Genomic DNA, 23,510 nt, shown 5'->3' on the forward strand with positions numbered 1-23,510 from the left:
GGATTATTTTGAGTATTAAATGGGCTGATTTATTTAAAGCACATAGCACAGGGGAGACCTTCAAGATGACGGAGGAGTAAGACGTGGAGATCACCTTCCTCCCCACAAATGCATCAGAAATACATCTACATGTGGAACAACTCCTACAGAACACCTACTGAACGCTGGCAGAAGACCTCAGACTTCCCCAAAAGGCAAGAAACTCCCCACGTACCTGGGTAGGGCAAAAGAAAAAAGAAAAAATAGAGACAAAAGAATAGGGACGGGACCTGCACCTCTGCGAGGGAGCTGTGAAGGAGGAAAAGTTTCCACACACTAGGAAGCCCCTTCACCGGCAGAGACGGGCGGGGGGCTGGGTGCAGAGGGGAGGAAGCTTCGGAACCACAGAGGAGAGCGCAGCAGCAGGGGTGCAGAGGGCAAAGCGGAGAGATTCCCGCACAGAGGATGGCTGCCGACCAGCTCTCATCAGCCTGAGAGGCTTGTTTACTCACCTGCCGGGACGGGTGGGGGCTGGGAGCTGAGGCTGAGGCTTCGGAGGTCAGACCCCAGGGAGAGGACTGGAGTTGGCTGTGTGAACACAGCCTGAAGGGGGCTAGTGCGCCACAGCTAGCCAGGAGGGAGTCCCGGAAAAAGTCTGGACCTGCCCAAGAGGCAAGAGAATATTGTTTCGGGGTGTGTGAGGAGAGGGGATTCAGAGCACTGCCTTAACGAGCTCCAGAGACGGGCGCAAGCCGTGGCTATCAGTGCGGACCCCAGAGACTGGCATGAAACGCTAAGGCTGCTGCTGCCGCCACCAAGAGGCCTGTGTGGAAGCACAGGTCACTCTCCACACCTCCCCTCCCGGGAGCCTGTGCAGCCCGCCACTGCCAGGGTCCCGTGATCCAGGGACAACTTCCCCGGGAGAACACATGGCGTGCCTCAGGCTGTTGCAACGTCACGTTGGCCTCTGCCGCCGCAGGCTCGCCCCACATTCCGTACCCCTCCCTCCCGCCGGCCTGAGTGAGCCAGAGCCACTTAATCAGCTGCTCCTTTAACCCCGTCCTGTCTGAGTGAAGAACAGATGCCAGAAGGCGACCTACACGCAGAGGCGGGGCCAAATCCAAAGCTGAACCCCAGGAGCTGTGCGAACAAAGAAGAGAAAGGGAAATCTCTCCCAGCAGCCTCAGGAGCAGCGAATTAAATCTCAACAATCAACTTGATGTATGCTGCATCTCTGGAATACCTGAGTAGACAACGAATCATCCCAAAATAGAGGCAGTGGACTTTGGGAGCAACTGTAGACTTGGGGTTTGCTTTCTGCATCTAATTTGTTTCTGGTTTTATGTTTATCTTAGTTGAGTTTATTATCATTGGTAGATTTGTTTATTGATTTGGTTGCTCTTTTTTTTATATATATATAGATATATATAGATTTATTTTTTTCTTTTTCTCTTTTTGTGAGTGTGTATGTGTATGCTTCTTTGTGTGATTTTGTCTGTATAGCTGTGCTTTTATCATTTGTCCTAGGGTTCTGTCTGTCCGTTTTTCTTTTTGTTTTTTTTTTTTGTATAGTTTTTAGTGCTTGTTATCATTGGTAGATTTGTTTTTTGGTTTGGTTGCTCTCTTTCTTTCTTTCTTTTTTTATTTTTTTTATGACTTTTTAATATTTTTAATTTTTAATTTTAATAACTTTATTTTATTTTCTTTTTTTCTTTCTTTCTTTTTTTCTCCCTTTTCTTCTGAGCTGTGTGGCTGACAGGGTCTTGGTGCTCCGGCCGGGTGTCAGACCTGTGCCTCTGAGGTGGGAGAGCCGAGTTCAGGACAGTGGTCCACCAGAGACCTCCCAGCTCCATGTAATATCAAATGGCGAAAGCTCTCCCAGAGAACTCCATCTCAACGCTAAGACCCAGCTCCACTCAATGACCAGCAAGCTCCAGTGCTGGACACCCTATGCCAAACAACTAGCAAGACAGGAACACAACCCCACCCATTAGCACAGAGGCTGCCTAAAATCATAATAAGGTCACAGACACCCCAAAACACACCAGCAGACGCGGTCCTGCCCTTCAGAAAGACAAGATCCAGCCGCACCCACCAGAACACAGGCACCAGTCCCCTCCACCAGGAAGCCTACATAACCCACTGAACCAACCTTAGCCACCGGAGGCAGACACCAAAAACAGTGGGAACTACAAACCTGCAGCCTGCAAAAAGGAGACCCCAAACACAGTAAGTTAAGCAAAATGAGAAGACAGAGAAACACACAGAAGATGAAGGAGCAAGGTAAAAACCCACCAGACCAAACAAATGAAGAGGAAATAGGCAGTCTACCTGAAAAAGAATTCAGAGTAATGATAGTAAAGATGATCCAGAATCTTGGAAATAGAATGGAGAAAATACAAGAAACATTTAACAAGGACCTAGAAGAACTAAAGAGCAAACAAGCATAGATGAATAACACAATAAATGAAATTAAAAATTCACTAGAAGGAATCAATAGCAGAATAACTGAGGCAGAAGAACGGATAAGTGACCTGGAAGATTAAATAGTGGAAATAACTACTGCAGAGCAGAACAAAGAAAAAAGAATGAAAAGAATTGAGGACAGTCTCAGAGACTCTGGGACAACATTAAATGCACCAACATTCGAATTATAGGGGTCCCAGAAGAAGAGAAAAAGAAAGGGACTGAGAAAATATTTGAAGAGATTATAGATGAAAACTTCCCTAATATGGGAAAGGAAATAGTCAATCAAGTCCAGGAAGCACAGAGAGTCCCATACAGGATAAATCCAAGGAAAAACACACCAAGACACATATTAATCAAACTATCAAAAATTAAATGCAAAGAAAAAATATTAAAAGCAGCAAGGGAAACGCAACAAATAACATACAAGGGAATCCCCATAAGGTTAACAGCTGATCTTTCAGCAGAAACTCTGCACGACAGAAGGGAATGGCAGGACATTTAAACTGTTGAAAGGGAAAAACCTACAACCAAGATTACTCTACTCAGCAAGGATCTTATTCAGATTTGACGGAGAAATTAAAACCTTTACAGACAAGCAAAAGCTAAGAGAATTCAGCACCACCAAACCTGCTTTACAGCAAATGCTAAAGGAACTTCTCTAGGCAGGAAACACAAGAGAAGGAAAAGACCTATAATAACAAACCCAAAACAATTAAGAAAATGGTAATAGGAACATACATATCGATAACTACCTTAAGCGTAAATGGATTAAATGCTCCAACCAAAAGACATAGACTGGCTGAATGGATACAAAAACAAGACCCATATATATGCTGTCTACAAGAGACCCACTTCAGACCTAGGGACACATACAGACTGAAAGTGAGGGGATGGAAAAAGATATTCCATGCAAATGGAAATCAAAAGAAAGCTGGAGTAGCAATTCTCATATCAGACAAAATAGACTTTAAAATAAAGACTATTATAAGAGACAGAGAAGGACACTACATGATGATCAAGGGATCAATCCAAGAAGAAGATATAACAATTGTAAATATTTATGCACCCAACATAGGAGTACCTCAATACATAAGGCAAATGCTAACAGCCATAAAAGGGGAAATTGACAGTAGCACAATCATAATAGGAGACTTTTAACACCCCACTTTCACCAATGGACAGATCATCCAGACAGAAAATTAATAAGGAAACACAAGCTTTAAATGCTACATTAAACAAGATGGACTTAATTGATATTTATAGGACATTCCATCCAAAAACAACAGAATACACTTTCTTCTCAAGTGCTCATGGAACATTCTCCAGGATAGATCACATCTTGGGTCACAAATCAAGCCTCAGTAAATTTTAAAAAATTGAGATTGTATCAAGTATCTTTTCCGACCACAACACTATGAGACTAGATGTCAATTACAGGAAAAAAAACTGTAAAAAGTACAAACACATGGAGGCTAAACAATACGCTACTATGTAACCAAGATATCACTGAAGAAATCAAAGAGGAAATTAAAAAATACCTAGAAACAAATGACAATGAAAATACGATGACCCAAAACCTATGGGACACAGCAAAAGCAGTTCTAAGAGGGAAGTTAATAGCAATACAATCCTACCTCCGGAAACAAGAAAAATCTCAACTAAACAACCTAACCTTACACCTAAAGCAATAGAGAAAGAAGAACAAAACCACCCCAAAGTTAGCACAGGGAAAGAAATCATAAAGATCAGATCAGAAATAAGTGAAAAAGAAATGAAAGAAACGATAGCAAAGATCAATAAAACTAAAAGCTGGTTCTTTGAGAAGATAAACAAAATTGATTAACCATTAGCCGGACTCATCAAGAAAAAAGGGAGAAGACTCAAATCAACAGAATTAGAAATGAAAAAGGAGAAGTAACAACTGACACTGCAGAAATACAAAGGATCATGAGAGATTACTACAAGCAACTATATGCCAATAAAATGGACAACCTGGAAGAAATGGACAAATTCTTAGAAAAGCACAACCTTCTGAGACTGAACCAGGAAGAAATAGAAAATATAAACCAATCACAAGCACTGAAATTGAGACTGTGAGTAAAAATCTTCCAGCAAACAAAAGCACAGGACCAGATGGCTTCACAGGCGAATTCTATCAAACATTTAGAGAAGAGCTAACACCTGTCCGTCTCAAACTCTTCCAAAATATAGCAGAGAGAGGAACACACCCAAACTCATTCTACAATGTCACCATCACCCTGATACCAAAACCAGACAAAGATGTCACAAAGAAAGAAAACTACAGGCCAATATCACTGATGAACATAGATGCAAAAATCCTCAACAAAATACTAGCAAACAGAATCCAAGAGCAGATTAAAAGGATCATACACCATGATCAAGTGGGGTTTATCCCAGGAATGCAAGGATTCTTCAATATATGCAAATCAATCAATGTGATAAACCATATTAACAAATTGAAGGAGAAAAACCATATGATCATCTCAATAAATGCAGAAAAAGCTGTTGACAAAATTCAGCACCCATTTATGATAAAAACCCTCCAGAAAGTAGGCATAAAGAGAACTTACCTCAACATAGTAAAAGCCATATATGACACACCCACAGCCAACATCGTTCTCAGTGGTGAAAAACTGAAACTGTTTCCTCTAAGATCAGAAAAAAGACAAGGTTGTCCACTCTCACCACTATTATTCAACATAGTTTTGGAAGTTTTAGCCACAGCAATCAGAGAAGAAAAAGAAATGAAAAGAATCCAAATAGGAAAAGAAGAAGTAAAGCTGTCACTGTTTGCAGATGACATGATACTATACATAGAGAATCCTAAAGATGCTGCCAGAAAACTACTAGAGCTAATCAATGAATTTGGTAAAGTGGCAGGATGCAAAATTAATGCACAGAAATCTCTTGCATTCCTATACACTAATGATGCAAAATCTGAAAGAGAAGTTAAGGAAACACTCCCATTTACCATTGCAACAAAAAGAATAAAATACCTAGGAATAAACCTACCTAAGGAGACAAAAGACCTGTATGCAGAAAACTGTAAGACACTGATAAAAGAAATTAAAGACGATACAAGCAGATGGAGAGATATACCATGTTCTCTTGGATTGGAAGAATCAACATTGTGAAAATGACTATACTACCCAAAGCAGTCTACAGATTCAATGCAATCCCTATCAAACTACCAGTGGCATTTTTCACAGAACTAGGACAAAATATTTCACAATTTGCATGGAAACACAAAAGACCCCGAAGAGCCAAAGCAATCTTGAGAAAGAAAAACAGAGCTGGAGAAATCAGGCTCCTGGACTTCAGACTATACTACAGAGCTACAGTAATCAAGACAGTATGGTACTGGTACAAAAACAGAAATATAGATCAATGGAACAGGATAGAAAGCCCAGAGATAAACCCACACACATATGGTCACCTTATTTTTGATAAAGGAGGCAAGAATATACAGTGGAGAAAAGACAGCCTCTTCAATAAGTGGTGCTGGGAAAACTGGACAGCCACATGTAAAAGAATGAAATTAGAACACTCCCTAACACCATACACAAAAATAAACTCAAAATGGATTAAAGACCTAAATATAAGGCCAGACACTATCAAACTCTTAGAGGAAAAGATAGGCAGAACACTCTATGACATAAATCACAGCAAGATCCTTTTTGACCCACCTCCTAGAGAAATGGAAATAAAAACAAAAATAAACAAATGGGACTGAATGAAACTTAAAAGCTTTTGCACAGCAACGGAAAACATAAGATGAAAAGACAACCCTCAGAATGGGAGAAAATATTTGCAAATGAAGCAACTGACAAAGGATTAATCTTCAAAATATACAAGCAGCTCATGCAGCTCAATATCAAAAAAACAAACAACCCAATCCAAAAACGGGCAGAAGACCTAAATAGACATTTCTCCAAAGAACATATACAGATTGCCAACAAACACATGAAAGGATGCTCAACATCACTAAAAACTAAAAATAGAACTAACCATATGACCCAGCAATCCCACTACTGGGCATATACCCTGAGAAAACATAATTCAAAAAGAGTCATGTACCGCAATGTTCACTGCAGCTCTATTTACAATAGCCAGGACATGGAAGCAACCTAAGTGTCCATCAACAGATGAATAGATAAAGAAGATGTGGCACATATATAGAGTGGAATATTACTCAGCTATAAAAAGAAACGAAACTGAGTTATTTGTAGTGAGGTGGATGGACCTAGAGCCTGTCATACAGAATGAAGTAAGTCAGAAAAACAGATACCGTATGCTAACACGTATATGTGGAATCTAAAAAAAAAAAAAAAAAAGCTTTTGAAGAACCTAGGGGCAGGACAGGAATAAAGATGCAGATGTAGAGAATGGACTTGAGGACACGGGGAGGGGGAAGGGTAAGCTGGGACGAAGTGAGAGAGTGGCATGGACATATATACACTACCAAATGTAAAATCGATAGCTAGTGGGAAGCAGCCGCATAGCACAGGGAGATTAGCTCCGTGCTTTGTGAGCACCTAGAGAGGTGGGATAGGGAGGGTGGGAGGGAGACGCAAGAGGGAGGAGATATGGGGATATATGTATATGTATAGCTGATTCACTCTGTTATAAAGCAGAAACTAACACACCATTGTAAAGCAATTATACTCCAATGAAGATGTTAAAAAAATAAATAAAGCACATAGCACAGCACCCCACACATATTAAATGGTCAATAAAGCCAAGGAGCTATAATTACTATTAGGAATTTACAATTTGAGAGTTAAGATTGTTGGTGGTATAAAGGCAAGTGTACTGCTGGTTTTTATGTATTGAACTGTGCCAAGTAGTTTCCTAGGAATTAGATTAGCCCTGAAATGTTATGTCAGCTGAGAATTTTGGTTTCTAGGTGACAGTGCTACCGTAGGAAACAGCACTGGCATGCTCTTCAGAGAAGAAAACCTTTCAGGGGAAATCTATAGTAGCTTTTTCTTTCTTCTCAACTCTCGGATTAAAATGATAGTCAATGTAAAGGAGAGAATAGAGAGACTCTGCAAAAAGGATCAGGAGCTACAGAACTTAGGAGAAACTGCTAACAGATGGGAGAAATGAGAACAAAAGTTTTTGTTTTGTTTTTTTTCTATTAAGCACGCACTTTACTAGTAGAAATGAAAAACTCCATAATAGGAAGGAAAAGCTGTATCAGAAATATAAGTGATTCAGACATGAATTCCCAAAGTATACAACCTCTCCTTCGCATAAACTAGTGGGATAAACATTGAACATAAGGAGTGAAATATAGAAATAGTAACGGAGGAATTTCTTCAAGAGGGGTGTAAGTGGAACCTGATTAAAGGAGCCAAAGATAGTGAACACATTTTTCCCTTTTGTAAAAGAGGAGCATGTTTAACTTGGGGGTGAGAGCTGGTAGACCCATCAAGCTGCAATGAGCAGAACTGTATGATGGCTGGGCTTCCTTCTAGGGTCACAGCAAAGTCTGCATAGTAGGACTTCCAACTGAAATGGAGAATGCAGTGATGTTTACAGAAACAAAACAAACTATGAGTTAACTAATGGCATAATCTCTATTTTACAACAAACTAGAACTTAGAACTGAGTTCCTGATCCCCACTCCCCAACCCCCCTTCCTCCCCCTCCAACACTTGTTCCATCTGTAGCCTTCCCATCTCTGTTGGTGGTGGCTCCATCTTTGCACTTGGGCTAAAACCATGGTAGTCATCCTGTGCTCCTCTTTCTCTCGTGCTCCATGTTCAATGTATCAGGAAATTCTGCAGAGCTTTATCTTCAAAATATAACTGGAATCAGATCACTTCTCACCATTACCATGACTTTTACCCCAGTGCCAGCCGTCATCTGTCATCTGTCATCTTGTGCCTGAATTATCACAGTAGCCTGTTCTCTCTGCTTCTGCGTTACCGCGCTATAATCTGTTCTTTCCCCCCACAAGGTTGATATTTATTTATTTACTTAGTATAGTTGATGTATAATATTACATAAGTTTTAGGTGTACAACATAGTGATTCACAGTTTTAAAGGTTATATTCCACTATACTAATTTATAATGAGTATAAATTTTTGACTGTATTCCTATATTCCCTGTGTTGTATTATATATCCTTGTAGCTTAGTTATTTTATACATAGTAGTTTGTACCTCTTAATCCTCTACCCTCTTCCCCTTCCCTCTCCCCACTGTTAACCACTAGTTTGTTCTCTATATCTGTGTTTCTTTTTTGTTATATTCACTAGTTGTATTTTTTAGATTCCATATATAAGTGGTATCATACAATATTTGTCTTTCTCTGTCTGACTTATTTCACTTAGCATAATACTCTTCAAGTCCATCCATGTTGTTGCAAATGGCAAAATTTCATTCTTTTTTTATGGCTGAGTAGTCATTTTATTTATATATATTTTTATATGAAATATATTTTATATATATGTTCCACATTTTCTTTATCCATTCATCTGTTGTTGAACACTTAGATTGCTTCTATAATCTGTTCTTTTTTTTTAAGATTTTTTTTTTTGATGTGGACCATTTTTAAAGTCTTTATTGAATTTGTTACAACATTGCTTCTGTTCTGTGTTTTGGTTTTTTGGCCGCGAGGCATGTGGGATCTTAGCTCCCCAACCAGGGATCGAACCCGCACCCCCTGCATTGTAAGGTGAAGTCTTAACCGCTGGACCGCCAGGGAAGTCATAATATGTTCTTAATACATCAGCTAGTCATCCCTTTTCCCCCTACTTTTCTAAAACTCAGATTTCTTTAGGTATAATTTACAAACAGTAAAATTCACTCTTTTTAGGAGTAGAGTTCTGTGAATTTTGACAACACACATAGTCTTGGACCATCATAGTCAAGAAATAGAACATTTCCATTGCCCCCCAAAGTTCCCTTATGCCCTTTTGTAATCATCCCTCCTCCCACCCCCAACCCCTGGCAATTAGTCTCTTTTTTCTTCCTTCAGTTTTGTCTTTCCTAGAATGTCATATAAATGGGATATATTTGTAGTGTTTTGAGTCTGCCTTCTTTCTCTGAGCATAATGCATTTGAGATTCATACATACACAGTGCATTGCTCAGTAGTTTGTATCTGTTTATTGCTGAGTAGTTCTCCACTGTATAAAGGTACCACAGTTTGTTTATCCTTTCACTAGTTGATGGACATTTGGATTGTTTCCAGTTTTTGGCAATTTTGGATAAAGCTGCTTTAAACATTCACATTTAGGATTTTGTGTGGATATGTATTTTCATTTCTCTTGGGTCAATATGCTAACTTGTTTACCTTTATATGACACTGTCAAACTGATGCTAAAGTGACTGTACCATTTTGCTATAAATTAAGCACGGTAAGAGAATATCTTACTGTGGCAGTATCACTACTCTTGCGCTTTAAGGGCCATTATTAAGTAAAATAAGGGTTACTTGAATACAAGTACTATGATACCATGATAGTTGATGTGATAACTGAGAAGGTTAAGTGACTAATGGGAGGGTAGGTATACAGAGTGGATATGCTGGATGAAGAAATGATTCACGTCCGGGAAGGACAGAGCAAGACGGTGTAAGATTTCATCACACCATTCAGAATGATGTGCAATTTAAAACTTATTGTTTTATTTATGGAATTTTCCATTTAATATTTTCAGACTGCAGTTGACCATAGGTAGCAAACTGTGGAAAGTGAAACGGTGGATAAGGGGGTTACTACTATATTGTGAAATGGTTTAGAGTGTGACCTCTAGATCTGGAGACAGGCTACCTGGGTTGGCATGCTAGCTCTTATTCCTCCTTGGGCAAATTAGTTCATCTCTCTGTGCTTCAGTATCTTCATCTCTAGAGCTGATAATAATAGTGCCTTTTTCAAAGGAATGTTGTGAAGATAAAATGAGTTAGATGTAAACAGCTAGTACAGTGTCTAAACACATAGTGAGAGCCCCAAGAGCATTAGCTATTGTTGTTGCTGTTACTGTTACTATAACAGCAGTTTTATTTCTCGGTCTCCTAGGCCTTTCAGATAGGGCTTTGGACACTTTTTAATGAATTACTCACCTTTTAAAGGTTGTTCTCATGTTTATTATTTACGGGAGGCCAGGTAACATTTGTCTGAGTGTTTGCGGCACCTGTGTGTAGAGGAAAACTGAAAGTTTTGGGGAATTTATATAGCCCAACCTTTTAAAACACCGTAATTTAATCTCTGTTTGTAAACAGGAGTTTGACTTGTACTAAACCAACAGTTTTCTCTGAAAATATTCTCACAAGTGGCAAAAGTCTCCAACTATAGAATAGAGTCCAGCATCCTTTATAACTACCAACTAAAAGTAGTCTTTTCTTAGTGTGACTTTAAAATTTGGACATTCATCTTATGAATGTCTCACTTTTTGTCAAGATTAATTAGAAAATTCACAAGTAAAATCACCCAGGGCTTCTCATTATTGTTTAGGTTTCTAACAGTATATTTGTATTGGGGTTTTTCCCCTCCTCTTGGAGCCCTGGACAGTAGTTATTTGATCTGAATCTTTTTAGAGGTGTGACAGTGGATTAATTCGAGCTAAAGACTTCAGTCATGAATTCTTTGTGTATATCTCTAGAAAAAAACAAGGGTATTAAATATTCTTATTACTGCTAAGGACAGAAGAGCCCTCTCCAGACAGCTGAGTGTCTGCTTTTGGGAGATATTTAGCACAGAGTACTTTAGAGCTCTGGGCTCAAGCTGGATTTGAATCCACACTTTGTCACCTACTGTGTTGTGAAGCTGGAGCTGGTGTATTGAATTAAGAACATGTAGATTTTGACCTGATGGATGAGGGGGACAAACCACCCACACGGGGTCCCCAGGTAGTTTCCTCAGCATCTGAGCTCCCACTTTGGGGAAGTGAAATCCACAGGGTCGTTCTGATGGAGGGTGCAGTTTCAATACGCCCACACCAAGGAAATAGTCTTAAGATTTATTACTTACAGACCCAGAAGCAAGGGGATGCAGTGAGCCAGGGGAACAGCAGTCCTTCATCCCTGGGCACAAGCCAGCAGAAGATAGAGCAGGGTAGCAAGCACCTAGTACTTCTAAGGTGATTGGGGTGGAGGTTACTAACTTAGGTCAGGTACCCTTGTGCAGTAACAATAGTAAACAGCAAGGGTTGACATACTCTTTCTGTATAGAGTCAGATAGTAAATATTTTGAGCTTTGTGAGCCATATGGTCGCTGTCACAACTACAGTTGACCCTTGAACAACATGGGGGTCCACTCGAACTGTGCGGGTCCACTTTATAAGGCAGATTTTTCTCAGTAGTAAGTACTACAGTATTACACGGTTCGTGGTTGGTTGAATCCACAGATACAGATGAACCTCGGATACAGAGGGCCACCTCTAAGCTGGCACCCCTAACCCCCACGTTGTTCAAGGGTTAACTGTTTTCACCTCTGCCAGTGAAGCTCTAGAGCAGCCATAGACAGTACCTGAATGAATGAGCTTGGCTCTGTTTATTGGAATAGCAGTAGGTCATGGTTTGTCCACTCCTGGTGTGTGGCAACCCATAGCGCTATGTGTAGGCTGGTGACTCCCTCCTCTAAGTAATAACAACAGTCTTTTATTGAGTAGTGTGTCAAGTGCTGTATTAAATACTTTACATTATTATCCCCCTTCTATAGATGAAGTTAACTGAAACAAGTGAGGTGAATCAACTTTTTTTTTTTTTGGGCCGTGCAGCGTGGCGTGTAGGATCTTAATTCCCCGACCAGGGATCGAACCCGGGCCCCAGCAGTGAAAGCGCAGAGTCCTAACCGCTGGCCTGTCAGGGAATTCCCTCAACTTTTTTTTTTTTTCCTACAGTCATTGTGTTTTGTTTATGAAGAAATTTAAAAGAACAGCATGGAAAACTGTTACAGGAAGAAGCAGGCTGAAGACCAATATATCACATAATCCCACTTTTATTAAAAATGGGACTCATCATTTCACATTTCTTATTATTTGAATTTTTTAAATAACACTAAATTTTTTTAAAATGGTGTTTAAGATCTGCACGTTAAGAAAAGGACAAAGAAGTGTTTGTGGTTTGTGATTTCTGATTTGGCTATACTTTTCATTTATTTTTGACCAAATGCTAGAAGCTTGTTTTACAGTTAAATGTAACATCCCATCTATAGTACAATTTTATTTCAGAGAGCCAAATTTAAAGATGAAGGTTTTCTAAAACTTTAAAAGCACCAACATTGCAATTATATATGTATTTTAAGATTTATTTAGTCACATCACATCAGTTGATATCTTGATTCAGCACTAAATACTATTGCAGGTAAATATTGCTATTCTGATTACTGATACAGCTTTTCACATAGGAAACAGCAGCAAACTTCCATACCTTAATTCATCAAAAGGCAGCTAAAAAAAATTTAAGCAGCTACTATAACACAGGTCATATTTGAATTCCAGGTTCCCCAAACCCCATCCCACCCTCATTTGGAAAGCAACCCAACGTCTGCTCCTGAGCTTGCACCGCGTAATCTCTTGTAGGAAGAAATGCAGTGTTTGCTTCACAGCTGCCTTGATTATACTGGGGACTTGGTCCATAGGTTAGCTTTTCATTTTATTTATGGTTTCCTTTTCTGTGCAAAAGCTTATAAGTTTGATTAGGTCCCATAGCACTTTGTTTCTCTATTAAACATTACATTCTGCCGCCTTGTACAGTGTGTCTTTACTAGATTGTAACCTTCTTAAATGACTGTCTTACTTTTTGTCTTTTTGTATCTTAAACATGGATTTAATTTATTAAAATTTTATTTGATGAGACACCTATTCCATTACTATGCTTAGAATACATACTTGGTTTTTTCCCTTAAAATAAGAAAAGATGTGGAAGATAATTATTGTGGACCTTGTGATAGACAATATTTTTGATAAAAATACAAATTAAATTCTGTTTCAGTATACTCCACCATGAAGAGAAAGATTGTAACATTTCTTAGGCCTGGAATATGTCATTTTCTGCATATTGTATTTGAAGCCAGATATTTTGCAAAGCACAAAAAAATTGTAGCTACCCTTGGTGTTTTGTGGTGTGTTAGCATTGCATGTGAGAAAATACTAGCAGTTTATATAGCCAGGGCTTGTGGGGAAATGTATAAGGCAGCAGCTCTCAAATTGTGGCCTGTGGATCACTGGGGTTTACTCAGACCCTTTCAGGGAGTCTACAAGGTCAGACTATTTTCATAATGCTAATAAAGTTATTTACCTTTTTCATTTTGACATTTTTTTTCTTGCAGTGAAAAGCAGTGGCGCGTTTAAAAAAACCATTGCTGTGCTGCTGTAACATGAATCAACACAGTGGCACCAAACTGAACTAATAATCATTGTATTCTTCACCACCATGCACACACTGCTTAAAAAAAAAAGAAAGGCAGTTTCACTTAGGGCAAAGCAGTGAAAATTGCTTTTATTAAATCTCAATCCTTGAGCACACTTGTTTTTTTCTAATAAAACGCAGAGTTTCCCCCGATTAAAAAATGGGCAGAGGACCTTCTTTTCCAAAGAAGATATACAGATGGCCAACAGGCACATGAAAAGATGCTCAGTGTCACTAATCATCAGGAAAATACAAATCAAAACCACAGTGAGGTATCACTCACCCCTGTCAGAGTGGCTATTGTCAAAAAGACAAGAAATAACAAGAGTTGGTGAGGATGTAGAGAAAAAGGAACCCTTGTGCACTGTCAGTGGGAATGTAAATTGATGCAGTCACTATGGAAAACAGTATGGAAGTTCCTCAAAAAATTAAAAATAGAACTATCATATGATCCAGCAGTTCCACTTCTGGGTATTTGAAGAAAACAAAAACACTAATTCGAAAAGGTAACGCACCCTAATGTTCATAGCAGCATTATTTACAATAGCCAAGACATGAAGTAACCTAAGTGCCCAACGACAGATGAATGGATAAAGAAGATGTGGGGGCATGTGTATGTATACATAGACACACACACTGTGGAATATTACTCAGCCATAAAAAAGAATGAAATCTTGCCATTTGTGACAACAAGGATGGACCTGCTGGGGGCGTTTAGCTTAGTAAAATAAGTCAGACAGAGTAAGACAAATACTGTATGTGGCATCTAAAAAACAGAAACAGATACAGAGAATAAACTAGTGGTTACCACAGGGGAGAAAAGGGCGAAATAGGTGAAGGGAATTAAGATGTACAAACCGGCAGTTATAAATAAGTCACAGAGATGTAATGTATAGCACAGGGAGTGTAGTCAATATTTTATCACTTTGTATGGTGTGTAATCTATAAAAATACTGAATCACTATGTTGTACACCTGAAACTAATATATTGTAAGTCAACTATACTTCAATTAAAATTTTAAAAGTTCTTATTAAGCACTTCTGCTATATAGTAAAATACCATTGGTTTTCTTAAGAAAAACACTTGTGCAGTCATTTAAAATGCTAGCTGAACTAGCTACTTTTTTCTTGGAACCTTCCATTTTTACTTGAAGGATGACTAGTGGACAAACTATGGAGTTATTCACACTTGGGTGTGTGGCAGACAGTTTCTCAAAAATGAATGAAGTGAGCCTGTTACTTCAAGGGGGAAAAAAGTTATTTTTGCCAGTGATAAAATTTGCATGAAAATAGGAATTTTGGAAATTTTGTGCCCATTATCATTAGCCTCAAGAGTGAAATTAACAGGGCTTCCCTGGCCGGCGCAGTGGTTAAGAATCTGCCTGCCAATGCAGGGGACATGGGTTCGAGCCCTGGTCCAGGAAGATCCCACATGCTGCAGAGCAACTAAGCCCGTGTGCCACAACTACTGAGGCTGCGCTCTGGAGCCCGTGAGCCGCAACTATTGAGCCCACCTGCCACAGCTGCTGAAGCCCTCATGCCTAGAGCCTGTGCTCCGCAACAAGAGAAGCCACCACAATGAGAAGACTGCACACTGCAACGAAGAGTAGCCCCCGCTCGCCACAGCTAGAGAAAGCCCACGCACAGCAACAAAGACCCAATGCAGCCAAAAATAAATAAAATAAAATGTTTTAAAAAAGTGAAATTAACAAATGTGGTTTTTCAGATATTGTGTAATGAAATGTAACAGCATCTGGAAGAGCTGCATAACTCAGTGACCAGTGTCTTCCAGGTGACCAATGCGTGATGTTACAAAATCATCCATGGGTAAAAGATCCATTCAACTGTAATATAGTCCATGGGATTTTAATGTAATATAGTTTTTTTTTTAATTCACTGATAAGGTTTCAGATTCCATGCTGCAAGTAACCTTTAAGAAATTACCACTTGTTGAATTTTAGTATAGTATCAAAGAAGAATATCCTCAGTTATCTGAAAAGGTTATTGCAATATTCCTCCCTTTTCCAGCTACACATCTGTGTAAGGCCAGATTTTTTTCCCCCCATAAAGTTCAACTAAAGTAACATACAGCAACAGATTGAATGCAGGAGCAATTATGAGAATCTGGCTTTCTTCTATTTAAGCCAGACATTAAAGAGGTTTGCAAAAATGTAAAAGGATGCCCCTCATCTAAATTTTTTGTTTGGAAAATAGTTATCTTTCCTTTAAAAATGTAATTTATGTGCTCGTGTAATGGTTTTATTATATTTAAATGAATTAGTAAATAAGCATTTAAATTTTTTCTCACTTTTAATTTCTAGTATTGTAAATATCAATAGCTGTAACCCACAGGAACAAAAGCTCTCAGGGTCCTTGAGAGTATAGATGGTCTCAAGACCAAAAAGTTTGCCAAGTGCTATTCTAGGTCAGTGTGCAGGGTTGGAATAGTAGTTGCTTGGTTTGTTGGGTGGACAAGAATGCTTTCATTGTATAGCTGGCAGGCTGACACATAGAACACATTATAGAACAGAACTCTCTGTGTCTCAGTTTGGCATGATTTTTAGCAGGATATGTGTCTAAGCACTTGCTGGTAAAGCAGCTAGAAATAGATGCTTGACTGTAGAGCAGCTCCTAAAATCCAGCATGGTTCTAAAAATCTTAGGGTGTGAAATATAACTTTATATATGAGAGAACTTTCTGGTAGCTCTTTGTCTATTAAGACTTGGGGGAATGTAGTTAAAGAATTAATGGTTTTCGTAATGACCATATAAAATGTTTCAACTCAACAGCTGACCTATACTAATACTTTATTTGGCAAAGTCTTCAAGTCTGTTTTTAGTACGTTTGGCTAACCTGCTTTCTGCGTGTCTCAAATGCATGTATGTAGTTTCTTTTTGCATTTCTGTAAGAATTCCTTTACTTCAGAGTGTAGAGCAATTCCTCCTTTCTTTATCGTGAATCCAGCATCTCTGGAAACAGTCACTTCAATGGGAGGGCCTGAGAGATGATACATTTCTGTTGATGCTTTGGTAGAGTCTGAAGTATAGGATACAGAGGGCTGTAAAATAAGATTGCTGGCCTTTGATTTTAATCCATGTTCTGTATTTTATAATAAATTCTTTTGGTTAAAAGGCTTTTTGTAAAACTTCCATAATGATAGTTTGAGTTGAAATTTGTGAAATTACAAATAACACTGTGAAATAAATTATAACTTCTAATTATGTGATATTTGGTAGTTTGCAAAGTTGTTCAAACTTTTTAAAAAGTTTTATTATAAATTATAAAATACCATGAGCTATATTAGGAGTCAGTTTTAACCAGATTTTCTTGGTACAGATTTATTTGAAAAATAAACTGGTCCAGTATAGAAGAAACCATTAAATGAAACATCAGAACATTTTTTCTGAAACCATACATTTAGCTCTGCAGTGGGTAGCGTGCTTATCGCCAGAAAGTGGAGATGAGAACTGTAGTGCTTATCAGTCTCTTCGTAAGGTATTTAACACATGGCCAAGACTGCACCTTGAAAAACAGGTTGTGAGGAGAGTCAGTGACTAAGTTTGGTTAGTCACACAGAGTAGAGCACAGCATAGAGAATCTGTGGAGGAGGAAGAGCTGGTTTAACCAAAATTCAACCCAGACTTCTAGAAGTCTTAAGTGATGTCTCTGGAGAGTCTCCATTGATTTGAGAGTTATAGCAAAAGAAAGAAACAATAGTACCAAACCTTAAGACACTGAGTTTGGGAAGTTTAAATGTTTAATCTACCTTTTAGGGAATGGCAATATTCTTCAGAACATGAAGGGTACAGAAAAGCTAAGTCATCTAAGTAAAACACCATCAAAAGAAAAGTGCCCCCCCCAAAAAACAGGCTCCCTTCATGTTTTATAGATCAGGAGTCTGAAAAACTTTTAAATTGCTTTTTAAAATGCCTGTTGGCCCTTAATTATACGAAAAGCTGCTCAATCTCACTTTAATTCACTTTAAAATTAATTACATCAGCAAAGTAATTAACGCAAATGAAAACTAACTGCTGGTAAGGGGTAGAGCAATTTAAGTTCAGGCAGCATCTCATCTGATCCTGCTGCTCTTTGAAGACACTTCATCAGTTACCGTGCTATCCTGGGTTTTCTTCCTCCTTCTCTGTTTCATTTTGTTTTCTTTGCAGCTCCTCCTCCCTTCTGATCTTTAAATTTCTGAATTTTCAGGCTTTCATCCTGGGTCCTCTTCTCACCCACACCCGTGGCTTCAATTACCATGTGGAAGGTTATGAGCTCCCAATATGTATCCTTAGCTTAGAGCTGCTTCTGAACTCTAGACCCAGATAGCCAACTGTTTCCTCAGCACATCCAGAACTTCAAATCTGCTCCTCCTGTTGCCTTTTTTGCCAAATGGTATAGCCATCCATCAGCTGCTTAGCAGAAACCTGGGGATCCTCTCTTAGCCTCATAAACAATCACCAAATCCTATTTTGTTGAGTCTTGTGTCTCTCTCATTCATCTGCCCCCACTAAGGAAGCCCCCCCCACCCCTAGTTCTTAGGTAGAATCCACCTATTATATATTTTCAAGGTACCCTGTACTTGTTGAAAATTTATAACATTTTCACCAATTATATTCACTTGCTTATGTTAACTTTTGTTTTCATTGCTTTAGAACAAAATTTAATTTTTAAATTCCTTTAGAAAAGACATTCAGGGACAAGACCAAGACAGTCTTGTTTTTTATTACATCCCTGGGGGCTAGCAGAGTGCCTGGCACAGAAGCATCATTAAATATTTACTGAGGGAAAAAAATGAAGAGAAATTTGTTTTAGGAAAATCCATAACATGAATGGATAGTGTGCACGGTGAATTCCTGAAGACAGACTTGCAAACGTTGGGAATTCCCTGAGACTCTGCGCTTCTACTGCAGGGGGCCTGGGATCGATCCTTGGTCCAGAAACTAAGATCCCACGAGCCAAGCGATGTGCCCCTCCCCCCCCCCCCAAAAAAAAGATCTCTGATAGTCAAGCCATACAAGGGAGCTAAGGAATTGGCAGTAGGATTGAGAGAAGTAGGGTATTTGCGGAAGTGGAACTTGTGAGACTTACTGTCGTCACATGTGGGAGGTAAGAGAACAGGGTGTCGAGAATGCTGAGGGAATCATATCATTCCTTAAGACATTTGGGTATGAAGGGAAGAATAATGACTTCAGTTTTGGACCTGTTGACTTTAAAGAACCTTCTGTGGGACACCTAGATGGAGAGAACCAATAGGCAGTTATAAAAATAAAACTAGAATCCAGGAGAGAGACACAGGCTTTACTTCATCACTGAGCAAAACCAGTAAAATACTATTGATAATTCAAGTGTACAGAGTTGGTAGATGTTTTGGTACTTTTTAACTTGGGAGTGGAAGCACATATTGCCTATCATACGGAGATGGCATTTTTTACATTGATGTCATTTAACATCCTGTGAATGAATGTTAACTAATAATAGCTGTGAATCTATACGTTTACTCTTTATGTTAAGCTAGCAGATCTATGTTTTAATTATGTATTTTGTTAATGCTAATTTATACCTGTTTTCCTTCCTAAAGACAAAAATAAAACTTAGTGGGGTTTATAGAAATCCATTAGACTGTAAACTCCATGAGGACTTGCTGCCATGTGATTAAAATTTTTTTCCTCTTATTTCTCTAGGGCCTATTCCCTGGTGGATTCCAGTCAAGTGTCTACATTTCTGATTTCCATTCTACTTATAGTCTATGGTAGTTTCAGGTAAGATGCTCTCAAAATGGGATTGATTTCTATTGGAAGTGGAAGAAGCATTGCTCTGAAAATGTTGGCACCAAAACTTACTGCTTCTGTGAGGAAAAACATGACTTTGACAGGAATTGAGTTGAACAAGATAATTCTGATATTTATTCTTTGGTTGGCTTCTGTTAAAACACTTCTTGGTTTTGCTTATGGCTTTGGCATTTTAATGCAAACAAGCAAAAACTAATTGCTTAAATTCTGGTTCTGAAAAAAAGGATTCACGTAAATACACTCATTGAGAGGGTTAAGGAGAGTCCTTGACAGTGATTCTGCAGAGTCTCAAAGGGGACATAAAGTTTTTCTTAATTAAAAAAAAAGGCACTGACCTACGTTGAGCCATATGAGACTGCTGATAGTCAAATTTTTGACCTACACAAATAATTTCATATGGTTCAACCTACTTTTATGAGGATTGTGTACGGTAGCATTTACCAAGTATTCTCTCTGCTGACCTCGAAGTTCCCATCCTAGCAAACAGCCATAGAAATACAAGGAAAATCAGGAAGCTAGATACTCTGTTCTTTTCACTATTCTTACTTTAGAGGAAATTTGGTGGTTGTATAACTCAAATAGTTTTGTGGCTGATACATTTAAAAATGAAGGCTGCCTGAGAAATTTTAAGTTGAGAACTTGAAAGGGAGCAACAGTGATAAACGAAATAATGAGGCATAAGGATTTTGAACTATCCAGTATTATATCTGGATTTTAATGGGTATTTGGTAAAATCATAAGACTTTCAGGCTTTATCTCAACACTGAGTAGGACAAGTAAAATACTGTTGATAATTCCAGTATCAGTTGATAAAAGTTTTAATCATTGAGACTTCAGCTGGGAGCCCTAGGTTCATAACCACTCTTAGGAGGCATTAGTCAAGCCAGGGCAATTTAGAACCTCATCAGCATAATCCTGATATTTTGTATCTCTATCCTTTGGACAAGTTTTTGGTTTTTTCTTTTTGAGTATATAATGTTTCAACATTTCAAAAGTCTTTATAATTAAAAAAAACCTTTAGACTCACAACTCTAATACTCCTTTCATTATAGCTCATATGACATTTTATTTGGCACATACTTATATACTGTGTACATTTTTATAGTTTAAATCATTTATATTCTGATTATTATCTAACAAAAATATTTTTCATTATCATCTTCATACTAATTTTTAATAATTTGATATTTCTTTGTATTACTATCTTATTCCACTCTTTTTGGACATGTGAGTTGTTAAAGTGACCATCTTTTTATGTATTCTTTTGCTTTGGCTGAAAAATATCCCTAAGATAAATATCCAAAAATTGAAAAACTTCTCCAAAGAGTAGGAACTGGCTCTTACTACATATTGCCATGTTGTTTTCCAGAAGGGTTATACCAACTTAGAATTGGGCAAGATTTAAACAAAATTTTATGTAATAAATGTACCATAGAATTATATTATGTGGATGGAAAGGATTTCTCTGGTACGTCTCCTTATTTTACAAATGAGGAAACCGAGGCCCAACAAGATGAGGTAACTTGCTAAAGATTATACAACTAGTTGGTAACAAAATCTGGATTGGAACCCAGTTCTCAAGACTTGTGGTCCAATACTTTATGTCTTTTATACTTTAATAATGCACTTTCTGCAAAAAGTAAATCATTTTGCCTTTAATTATACATTTAAATTTACCTCATTTTAAGTAAATTTGGAAGTATTTCCTCCTCTTCTGTTTTCTGGAAAAGATTACGTGAAATTGTGTTACTTCTTTTTTAAATATTTGATAGAAATCACCAGAGAAGCCATCTAAAGATGGAAGATTTGGGGGGGTTTGGCTTTGGTTTTTCCTGCTTTTTTCATCTTTTTTTTTTTTTTTTTTAAGTATTGGTAAAGGCTTTGTGTGTGTGTGCAGTAAAATATACATAACATAAAATTTACTATTTTAACCATTTCTAAGCATACAGTTCAGTAGCTGGTATAAGGGCTTTTTAAAACACGTTACTATTTTTTTTTTAATTATTTTTAAAATTTATTTTATTTATTGTTTTTGGCTGCATTGGGTCTTTGTTGCTGCGCGCGGGCTTTCTTTAGTTGCTGTAAGCGGGGGCTACTCTTCATTGTGGTGCGTGGTGGGCTTTTCACTGCGGTGGCTTCTCTTGTTGTGGAGCACGGGCTCTAGGCGCGTGGGCTTCAGTAGTTGTGGCATGCGGGCTCAGTAGTTGTGGCTCATGAGCTTCATTGCTCTGCAGCATGGGGGATCTTCCCGGACCAGGGCTCGAACCCGTGTCCCCTGCATTGGCAGGAGGATTCTTAACCACTCCACCATCAGGGAAGCCCACTATCTTTTTATTATAGCCGTTCTAGTGCTGGGGTATGAAATATCTCATTGTGCTTTGATTGCATTTCCCTGATAACTGAGATCAGGTTGAAAAGATGTTGAGCATCATTTAATGTACTTGTTAGGCATGTGTTTTTCTTCTTTGGTGAAACGCCTATTCAAATCTTTGCCCATTATAAAATTGGGTTGTCTTATGCCAAATTGTAACAGTTCTTTAAATATTCTAGATCCAGGTTCTGTCTCAGTCACATGATTTGCAAATATTTTCTTCCAGTCTCTAGCTTGCCTTTTCATTTTCTTAACAGTGTCTTTCAAAGCGTAAACATATTTTATTTTGATAAAGTCCAACTTACCAACTTTTTGTCTTGTGGAGTATGCGTTTCGTGTTGTACCAGAGAACTCTTTGCCTTATCCATGAGCACAGTTTTTCTCCTATATTTTTACGTTTTACATTTAAGTCTATAATTCATTTTGAGTTGATTTTTGGGAAATACAAATGAAGTACAAATCTAAATTCATCTTTATGAATATGACTATCCAGTTGTCCCAGCACCATTTGGTGAAAAGACGATCCTTCACCCATGGTCAAAAATCAGTTGTCCGTAAGTGTAAGGATTTGTCATGGGACTCCCCATTTCTTTCTTTTTTTTTTTAATAAATTTATTTATTTTAGTTATTTATTTTTGGCTGTGTTGGGTCTCGTTGCTGCACGCGGGCTTTCTCTAGTTGCAGTGAGCGGGGGCTACTCTTTGTTGTGGTGCGCAGGCTTCTCATTGCGGTGGCTTCTCTTGTTGAGGAGCATGGGCTCTAGGTGCATGGGCTTCAGTAGTTGTGGCTTACGGGCTCTAGATCACAGGCTCAGTAGTTGTGGCATACGGGCTTAGTTGCTCCGTGGCATGTGGGATCTTCCCGGACCAGGGCTCGAACCCATGTCCCCTGCATTGGCAGGTGGATTCTTAACCACTGTGCCACCAGGGAAGTCCGATTGCTAGAGCTTTTATAGTAAATGTTGAAATCTAGTAGTGTAAGTCCTACAACTCTGTTCTTTTTCAAAAGTGTTTGGCTATTATGGATCCTTTGTATTTCCATATTAAGTTTAGGTTCAGCTGGTCTGTTTCTACAAAAATTCTTCTGGGATTTTGATAGGTATTGTGTATCTATAGATCAGTTTGGGGAGAATTGCTATCTTAATAATATTGAGTCTTTCAGTCCAGGGACCTGGAATGTCTCTCCATTTATTTAGATAATCTTTAATTTTTCTTAGTAATGTTTTGTAATTTTCAGTGTACAAGGTTTGCACCACTTCTGTTAAACTTATTCCTAAGTATTTTATTCTTTTTGATGTTATTGTTGATGGAATTTTTCCTTGATTTATTTTTAGATTTTTCATTGCTAAGTATATAGAACTATGAATGATTTTAAAATATTAACCTGGTATCCTGTAGCTTTGCTGAACTCATTTATTAGTGCTAGTAGTTTTTTGTGTATGGATATCTTGGGGTTTCCTACATGCAGGGTAATGCAGCCTGCAAGTAAAGACAGCATTGCATCTTACTTTCAAATCTGAATG

The 23,510-nt window shown here is 38.3% G+C and overlaps 1 protein-coding gene across 4 annotated transcripts in view; it reads left to right on the top strand.

Moving 5' to 3' along the window:
* The first annotated feature begins 12,918 nt into the window (after positions 1 to 12,918).
* The window catches only part of SPPL3 (signal peptide peptidase like 3), a 55,227-nt gene continuing 44,635 nt past the window's right edge, over positions 12,919 to 23,510 (top strand). For 3 of the 4 annotated variants that reach the window (XR_014234234.1, XM_082354507.1, XM_082354506.1), the window contains exons 1-2: positions 12,919 to 13,058; positions 19,510 to 19,587. Coding sequence is in view for 3 of the 4 variants with exons in the window: in XM_082354507.1 (XP_082210633.1) it covers positions 13,006 to 13,058; positions 19,510 to 19,587 (131 nt within the window). In the remaining variant the exon portion in view is untranslated. The remainder of the gene's footprint in view (positions 13,059 to 19,509; positions 19,588 to 23,510) is intronic. The other variant, XM_082354505.1, reaches the window with a different exon arrangement.

The sequence above is a fragment of the Balaenoptera borealis genome, assembly GCF_965194805.1.
Source record: "Balaenoptera borealis genome assembly, chromosome: 14".
Classification (NCBI taxonomy): Eukaryota; Metazoa; Chordata; class Mammalia; order Artiodactyla; family Balaenopteridae; genus Balaenoptera; species Balaenoptera borealis.